General features: G+C 45.3%; 1 protein-coding gene across 6 annotated transcripts in view; it reads left to right on the top strand.

The window, feature by feature from the left end:
- The first annotated feature begins 1,898 nt into the window (after window positions 1-1,898).
- The window catches only part of PIGG (phosphatidylinositol glycan anchor biosynthesis class G), a 101,303-nt gene continuing 94,088 nt past the window's right edge, over window positions 1,899-9,113 (top strand). For all 6 annotated transcript variants that reach the window (XR_001413318.1, XR_001413319.1, XM_014953803.1 and 3 more), the window contains exons 1-3: window positions 1,899-2,106; window positions 5,947-6,152; window positions 8,711-8,920. Coding sequence is in view for 4 of the 6 variants with exons in the window: in XM_014953803.1 (XP_014809289.1) it covers window positions 1,947-2,106; window positions 5,947-6,152; window positions 8,711-8,920 (576 nt within the window). In the remaining 2 variants the exon portion in view is untranslated. The remainder of the gene's footprint in view (window positions 2,107-5,946; window positions 6,153-8,710; window positions 8,921-9,113) is intronic.

The following is a 9,113-nucleotide window of genomic DNA, read 5'->3' as shown; positions in this document are numbered from 1 at the left end:
ACAACAGAAGAGGTTACACCTAAAACTTGTAAAATGGCCACAGAAGTGATTGTCACTATGTTATGCTACAATATACTCATAGGCTCATAGACAATTACTCAGTCAGATCTAAAGCCTTGTGTAGCACTCAGATTTTTTCCTAGATATTTGATGTCTGCAGTTATTTTCAAGTAATAATGAACTTGAAAGCATGTTGCTGCAAGGTGATGGGGGTGATGCTACTCAATAAATGCCCAGAGATAGGTCCTGGGGAGTGTGAACCACATGCCAGCTGGCTTACATTTATGTCTGTGGAGAAATCCTTTTGCCTGAACACAGAAATAATGAGCTTATGTGGGAATTTGAAGGTATAAACCGTAGAGAAAGAGGTAGTGCTTGGGGAATTTCCACCTTATTCCTGAAAGGCAAAGTGCTGTAATATTTTCCCCCAAAATAAAAACTGACAGACCGTTCTTAGTTACTGTTTTGTGATTTATAAACAATTGCCTACATTAGGGTGCTTTGCATTTGTTGGTGGAATTTCTTATTTTCTGCTTGGAGAGTCTCAATCACTAGCTTTTGAAATACAGCTTTTCTGGACACACAAATAACGTAACTTTAAGGCACATTACTTAAAGACATTTTAAAGCTTGAAGCACACACACAATGGCCTGCAGTAAAAGCCCAAAGTTCCCTTTTCCTCTTTCCTACTGATTTGAAACTTTGCATGTTCTCTCTGAATTTCATTGCACTGTCCGTAGTCAGCTGCAGTCAGTTATTCAGTACTTACTTTGATGGGCCTTGAAAGCCATGCTTCTGGAAAGAAACAGGCAAACCTTATCTACAAAAGTGCAATTTCTTTTTAACATAATGGCTTTGCATCTTCTTAGGAAATGTTAGAAGCAGTCAGAGTAGAAGCATAAGGTGGTAAGAGGGACCAGAAAAATCACTTAGTATGTGGCCTACATGAAACACCTCATCGGCCACATAAGCAGCATAACCCCACAGGACACATGCTCTTTGATTTCTTCCCTTTCTAGCAAAGAGGTGGGACATAAACTGTTTGGGTAGAGATGAGAAGCAGTTCTGTTTGCATGAATGAAATTTTGAGCTTTGAGGCTATCTTCCTATATCCAATGCTGCTTCCCTATGCAGAATGTCTTACTTCTTTTTAAAAAATGAAAGCCTTTTAAAAACTTATTTCTCCTCTTCTTCATCTGCCATGACCCATCTGCTACAGTCTGTTCCCCTTCCAGTGGAAAAGAAAGGTTAAAAGATTACTGCTACTCAGTATTATTGAAAAGGCAGGTGGGGAAGGTTCTACTTGCCATACACGTGGCAAGAGTCATTGACTTCAGTTTCCTTCCCCACCTGCCCATGCAATCTTTGTTGCAACTTTACATAAAGTTTCCCTGTCATTACAGCTCAGGCTTCAAACCTCCGTTTCAGTGGAAGCAGCTCACGGCCCTGCTGGCTTCTACACCAAACACCAGCTCTCAGCACAGGCCGAACGAGCCAACGGCCACAGCACTGCTCATCCTGGGGGAAGCTGCGGCCCTGACACCTCGGCGCTCTGCTCCTCCTTCAGCGTGGCGGCTCCGAGGAGGGACGGCCTCACCCCGCTGTGGCCGGGCAGCTCGCCAGGCCTGCCCGTACCTGTGTCTCCAGCAGGCCGCCAGCCCCTGTCCCACAGCAGCCCGCCGACGCCATCCCACCCCTAACGCCGTGGCCTGTCCCGGCCCAGCAGTGCCGGGACACGGGCTTACTTCCGGTTCGAGGGGAGGGGGTGTTACACCTCTCGCGGAGGGGGTTGGCTGGCTGCTAGCCAATAGCAGAGCTCGGCGGGCAGGTGCGGTGGCCGCTGATTGGCCAGCGGCGGGGCCGGGGGAAGGGGCGGAGCCTTCGGGTTGCCGCCTCAGAGGGCCGGAGGAGCAGGGCCCAGGCGCGGTCGGTGTTGCCGGGGGAGGATGCGGCTGCGCTCGGGCGCCTTCGCTTCCTGCTGCCTGCTGGTGGAGTCTTTGGGGGTCGCGCTGTTCCTCCGCGGTTTCTTCCCTCTGGCCGTCAGGTCTTTGCCCCGCAGAGAGGCCCGCGGGGACCCTCCCGCCGAACCGGTCCCGCCCGGCCCAGGTAAGGCGAAGAGCCCGCCCCTCTCCTCGTCGCTTCCCGTCCCCGCGGCCCAGGACGGGCGGCTTCTGGTCCCCCGGGCAGCCGCCACCCGCTTTTCCACCCGCACCGGTGTCCGCGGCACCCCTCGATCCCACCCGGCCCGGCCCCTCTCTTCGGCCAGAGCCCTTTGGGGTGAGGGAGAGGGTGGCGGAGCCTCGGCGGGGCCGGGGCTGCTGCCGCTCAGCATTGCGTCTGCCGGCGGCGATTCGTGTTGGGTTCTGGGTTGCGAGGTCGCAGAGGCAGGAGCAGCTGGTACGAGCCCCGGCGCCGTGAGGCCCCTCGGTGCTGCAGGACAGCTGGCTGCAGCGCCATCGTGTTTCCAGACCTGTTTCTGAAGTAGTTTAGAACTTAAATAATTTTGCAGCTAGTTACCAATCACTGCCAGCAGTATCTGCTCACGGTTGCAAAAAACCTTAAGAATAAGCGGTCACATTTTTTGAGGGTGTGCTTTTCTGTCATTTTATTCCCCTTTCCCTATCTCTGATGCAGCTGTTGTACCCATGCTCTTTAATAGTAAGTTGGTTGTGTTAAATAATGCCATTTGAGTTATAATGCTTCATGTGCTTGCTCTGCTAACTTAGTGGTTGTGTTGTGCTTGAGAATCAGTGTTTCTGTGATGCTCAGTGTGGTGTGTGAGACTTAAAACACTTTAGCAGTGAGGAAAGCAACTGTAGTAATACAGGTTTCCTTCACATTCAGTTCAGGTTGCCAAATGCATGATATTACTGTCCATTATTGTTTCTCTGAAATCACGGTCTCTACAGGTCCTGCTTTATTACTTAGCTGAAATTGTAAAACCAAAGTTTTCAAGTATCTTCTTCTTGAGGAGTTGGTAGAGGATGTCCTGATATGTAGGTGTTTTATATGTCCAGTCACAAGTTATATAGAAATAATGTGAAGAAGAGGAATGAGTTCTTGAAGGGCTGTTCTTTACCAGTGTTTGGAGCTTGTGGGGTGAAACTTCAGATTCAGTGGACAGCTGAATTGAGTAGAGTTTTGCTCATACAAAGCTCTTGCTTGGGAAATCTACTCATGGATAACTTGGTGGAACAGGACTCTTAACTGCCAAACTGGGCCTTTAGCAGCTTTTATAAGTATATGACATTATGCATTTTGGGACAGGCTTACTTAAATTGCAAGGAACAGTGGAGGGAAGAGAAGGTTGCATAATGTAGAGTGTGGTATGCTGATATTGGTTTAAGCAGTAGCACCGAAATCATTTAATCTGGCAGCAGACCTGAGTGGACAAATTCTCAAATGATAAGCTGATTTTTAGCTGGAGATTACCATGACTGTCAGAGGTGTTTGGTAGGTTGCTGTGAGCAAAGTGTTTCGTTCACATGTGATTGTTAACAGGAGACTAACATGGAGAGAGTCTGTTTGAGTGTGAGGGAAGTGTCATACAATTGGGCTTTGAAAAGGCAGGTTTGAGTTCAAGAGTGTAATTGTGTTGCCACAGAGCTCTACAAATAGTTTAAATTTAGGCACGTCACTAATGAGCCTAGGTATAGGTAGGCAAAAGTGGAGTGACAGTGGAGATATAATTCCTTTCTGTAGTTCTTGGGTTACAGATTGCTTGCAGAGTGACCTCTTGCTCTGGATGATATGCTCTAAAGGCAGTGGATTGCTTACTAGACCATTATACAGAAGGCTTTCATCCTACTTCAGATGTGTTCAAAAAAGAGTATTTCTTCAGTTCTTCTGTATTTCCTGAGTGTTTCATTTTGTGAGCCCTGACTGCCATTCAATCCATGCTGTCTTGCCTGTGGAATTACTGAAAAAATTGTGTAATTGCTTGTGTAATAGTGAATACTTGCAATACAGCATTGTGGTAAGTTCTTGGTAGAACCTATGATTTTGTTCACTGCTTATAGAAGTACAGCTTAATTTAAAGTAGCTGTTTTCTAACTAACCATAGCAGGAATAAATAAGCATGCCGCATGCCAAGAGTTGCACAATATTTTGCTTTAGCTATCTTATAGTAACTATTTTCAGATGGCTTGCAATTGACTCCTAATTCCTTCTCGATAGTTTGACTTGCTGATAAACAACACTGCAGGAGGGAGTTGTGAGTAGGGTGTATGTATTTGCGATCTGAACATTTTTCGTGTCCAGCAAGTTTTGTTTCCCTGAGCAAGTGGATAGGAATAAATTATGAGAAAGAATTAACTAACAGTATAGTGCACCAGGTTGTGCTTTCTTGTTTTTTCGTTGAGAGCCCAAGTATGCCTGCTAAGCTGTTAATTCAAGTCCTGGAGAAACAATGTTATCATTTGAGGTATCATGTGAGAGCAGCCTTGACAAGAGGGACTTGGGGGGTGTTGATGGATGAGAAGCTCAATATGAGTTGGCAACATGTGCTTACAGCCCAGAAAGCCAACAGTATTCTGGCCCACGTTAAAAGAAGCATGACCGGCAGGTTGAGGGAGGTGATTCTGCCCCTCTACTCCGCTCTTGTAAGATCCCACCTGGAGTTCTGCGTCCAGCTCTGGAACCCCCAACATAAGAAGAACATGGACCTGTTGGAGTGAGTCCAGAGGAGGGCCACAAAGATGAGATGGAGCACCTCTCCTATGAAGATGGGGTGAGAGAGTTGGGGTTGTTCAGCCTGGAGAAGGCTCCAGGGAAGGGAAACCCTGTAGCAGCCTTCCAGTATCTGAAGGGGGCCTACAAGAAAACTGGACAGAGACATACAAGGCATGTAGTGATAGGATGAGGTGTAATGGCTTCAAACTGAAAGAGGGTAGATTTAGATTAGATATCAGGAAGAAATTTTTCACTATGAGGGTTGTGAGACACTGTCCCAGGTTGCTGAGAGAAGTTGTGGAAGTCTGTGACCTTTCCAAATCATCAACCGCTTATTCAGAAACATGTTTTACTTTAAAGGAGTGTAAAAACCCTAACTTCATATAATGCATGTAATGACAGATTGATTTACCACAATGTTGTCTGAGTAGAGATCTGTGGGTAGGATACTTTCTGGTTCCGTTTTAGCCTTGTGTTTTTACTAGAGATATAGGACCTGTAGAGGTTGGGCCAAAATCAGCTGCTGTAAAAGCTCAATGTCACCATGTGGACCATGCTTAATGCAAATGAAGAGGTGCTGCAGCTAACATTAAGTTAGTACAAGAGAAAGAGGTGGACTTGAAGGCGTTTTGCTGTGCTTGCCCACACAGAATGTTCAGGGGATTCTGGAATTGGATTTTGGCCCTGCAGCTGTCATCAGCTAACTTCTACCTTGAAGGGCACAAGTGTGCACAAATATTTTCCCTTCAAATTTCAGTGAAATTACCTATTTCCTTTTGGTTTTCCTGTTCCCTTATGGTGGGATTTGTTTGAGAGGCGTTGCTTGAGATTGGGTATTAGCACAAGTGAATGCTGCATCTTTTTTTCTAACAAAAGTTGTGTCAAATATGTTGTTCAGCTTTAGTAAATTAACCAGAGAGAATGTAGCAGCTATCCCTTCTTATTCATTTGAACATTCTGCATTTCATAGCTTTTCCTTAGTTCTCTCAATTTCAACTGCAACCTTGCATTCCATTCATGTTTTGTTTTCCTTCCTAGATACTGTATTGGATATTTTATTGCTCTTGTGTCATTCCTGTGCTGGATGGCCTTGAAAACTCAGCTACCTCTGAGTACTTCTTATATTTGCTGTTGTTTGGAATTTTTTGCTTCTGAATGTAAAGTTAATAAAGAAGTTGGAAACACTCATTTCTGTGGTGAAGTTGTTTTTTATCTTCTGTCTAGCCTTTGTTAAAATTTGTTGATGACTTTTGTATACACTTTTTTATTGTTTAGGAATGGTTTCTAACTGGACCAAAATTCCACCACCGCTTTTCAAAAAAGTTGTCATTGTGCTGATAGATGCTTTGAGAGATGACTTTGTGTTTGGATCCAAAGGTAAACAGTTCATGCCATATACTACGCAAGTCATTGAAAAAGGGACATCCTACAGTTGCATTGCTGAAGCAAAGCCACCCACTGTGACTATGCCTCGAATTAAAGTAAGTGGTTTTTTTCTACTTAGGGTTGTTTCATTTGAGAAAATCATAGAATCATATGGTCTAGGTTGGAGGGGACCTTAAAGATCATCTAGTCCAACCATCAACCTAACTCTGACAAAAAAATAAATAAGAAATAAGCAATAAAAAACCCACTAAACCATATTCTTGAGGACCATGTCAACCTGTCTTTTGAACACCTCCAGGGATGGTGCCTCAACCACTTCCTTGGGCAGCCTCTTCCAATGCTGGATAACCCTTTCCGTGAAGAAATTTTTGCTAATATCCAATCTAAACCTCTCCTGGCACAGCTTGAGGCCATTTCCCCTTGTCGTATCTCCTGTGACTTGGGAGATGAGACTGACCCCTGTTTCTCTACACCTCCCCTTCAGGTAGTTATAGAGCGCGATAAGGTCTCCCCTCAGCCTCCTCTTCCCCAGACTGAACAACCCCAGCTCCCTCAGCCTCTCTTCATAAGACTTACTCTCCAGACCCCTCACCAGCTTCGTTGCCCTTCTCTGGACCCGCTCCAGCACCTCAATGTCTTTTTTTTGTGGTAAGGGGCCCAAAACTGGACACAGTACTCAAGGTGGGGCTTCACCAGTGCTGAGTACAGGGGACAATCACCTCTCGGGCCCTACTCACCACACTGTTCCTGATACAGACCAGGATGCTGTTGGCTTTCTTGGCCACCTGGGCACACTGCTGGCTCATGTTCAGCTGACAGTCGACCAACACCCCCAGGTCCTTTTCTGCCCGGCAGCTCTCCAGCCACTCTGCCCCCAGCCTGTAGTGCTGCCTGGGGTTATTATGACCCAAGTGCAGGACCCGGTACTTGGCCTTATTGAACCTCATCCCGTTGGTCTCAGCCCATCGATCCAGCCTGTCGAGATCCCTCTGCAGAGCCTCTCTACCCTCCAGCAGATCAACACTGCCACCCAGCTTGGTGTCGTCTGCAAATTTACTGAGGGTGCACTCGATCCCCGTGTCCAGATCATTGATAAAGATGTTAAAGAGAATGGGTCCCAGTACCGAGCCCTGTGGGACACCCCTCATGAGCGGCCACCAACTGGATCTAACTCCATTCACCACCACTCTCTGGGCCTGGCCCTCCAGCCAGTTTTTAACCCAGCGGAGAGTATACCCATCTAAGCCATGAGCAGCCAGTTTCTCCAGGAGGATACTGTGGGAGACTGTATCAAAGACCTTGCTAAAGTCCAGCCTTTCCTTCATCCAGCAAGCGGGTCACTTTGTCATAGAAGGAGATCAGGTTTGTCAAGCAGGACCTGCCCCTCGTGAACCCGTGCTGGCTGGGCCAGATCGCATGGGTGTCCTTCATGTGCTGCATAATGGCACTCAGGATGATCTGTTCCATGGCCTTCCCAGGCACCGAGGTCAGACTGACAGGCCTGTAGTTCTCCAGATCATCCTTCTGACCCTTCTTCTGGTTGGGCGTCACATTTGCTAGACACCAGTTGGCTGGGACCTCCCCAGTTTCCCAGGACTGCTGGTAAATGATGGAGAGTGGCTCCGCAAGCACTTGTTCATGTGCTCAAAGTTGACATAATGGACAGGTTTGTTGTGTTATTGCAATCTGTGGCTGAAACTCGCTTTGCTGTAGCAGTGCATGTGATAGAGTCCTCATTTGCTGTGGCCCAGAGGTGCTTCCTGAAGGAAAGTCAGGTCAGGTATCAAAACAAAATAGAGAGGATGAGTAAGAGGAAGAGGTGGCAGCTTCTGCTTAAGTCTCCTTGCATTTGTTCCTTTATTTGGTGGCTGAATCTGTTGAGGGCAGTAAAGGGCCTAGTGCAGGCTTAAATTATTGACATGATCTTTTAATTTGTAATCATGGGAACACCTCAAATTTTCCAGTTGTCTTCTATCCAAGAAAATTTTTTTTAATATTTCTCTGTGTTCTAGTGTAAACTTATTTTGTCATGGGGCTGTTTTTGCAGAGCTTAAAAAGAAAATTGTGCCAAGTTCTAGGTAACTAAAAGATTAATTGTGTCTGTATCATCAAAATACTTGATCATCCAGGCTTCTCTGTGATGGATCTGAGTGACATTTCTTGCATTGAAGAAGCTGAGGTAGTAAGCTATGTTAGGTCAGCTAGAAGGCCAGAGGGTGAGGGGGTTACAGTCTCGTAACTCTTCATAGGTGGACTTAATTGCATTTTCCAGAAGATTATTAATTACTGTTTTGAATGTGGTACCATTGTTACTGTTCAGCCAGTTTACTTGGGTCTTCTAAACTATCTTTTACTTGATTTAATGACCAGTAGATGAAGCAAATTTCAGCTGGCATACAAAGTTGTTTTGCTGTCCACTAATTAATAAAATACTATTTTTACCTTTTTGTAAACCGGTTATTATCTCTAACATCAGCATGCCATGTGGCATGGCAGCTTATGTGTTGTCTTAATTTACTATGTTTCTTTATTGAGAGTATAAATTCTCTGCTCTCTGCTTCATTGCTTTCTCTTACACTGATACTGTCTTCTGAGTACTGGAAACTTTTTGATTTCTGTTAATATGTCACTTTTATTTTCTTGTTTTATATAGGCTTTGATGACAGGTAGCATACCTGGTTTCATTGATGTTATTGTGAACCTCAATTCTCCAGCTCTGTTGGATGACAATCTGATATGGCAGGCAAAAACAGCTGGAAAGAGAATAATCTTTTATGGTGATGATACTTGGCTTAAATTGTTTCCAAAGCATTTTGTGGAATATGATGGAACAACATCCTTTTTTGTGTCGGACTTTACAGAGGTGAGAAGCTTTGTATAATCCCAAGTTAAATAATGTGAGTACAAACATGTAATGGCATCTTTTAAGAATGAAGCAGTAAAACTGTCCTTGTTCTGAAATATAAAGCTGCCAATTAAACAGAAATTGGATTTATACGTGTTTCCAGTATTGGCAGTATGGAGCTAAGCATTTCAATCCCACATCATATGCTGTG

The sequence above is a fragment of the Calidris pugnax genome, unplaced genomic scaffold, assembly GCF_001431845.1.
Source record: "Calidris pugnax isolate Ruff unplaced genomic scaffold, ASM143184v1 scaffold250, whole genome shotgun sequence".
Classification (NCBI taxonomy): domain Eukaryota; kingdom Metazoa; phylum Chordata; class Aves; order Charadriiformes; family Scolopacidae; genus Calidris; species Calidris pugnax.
The sequence above is the reverse complement of the archived record's forward strand: the minus strand, read 5'-3'. Positions and strand labels throughout refer to the sequence as shown.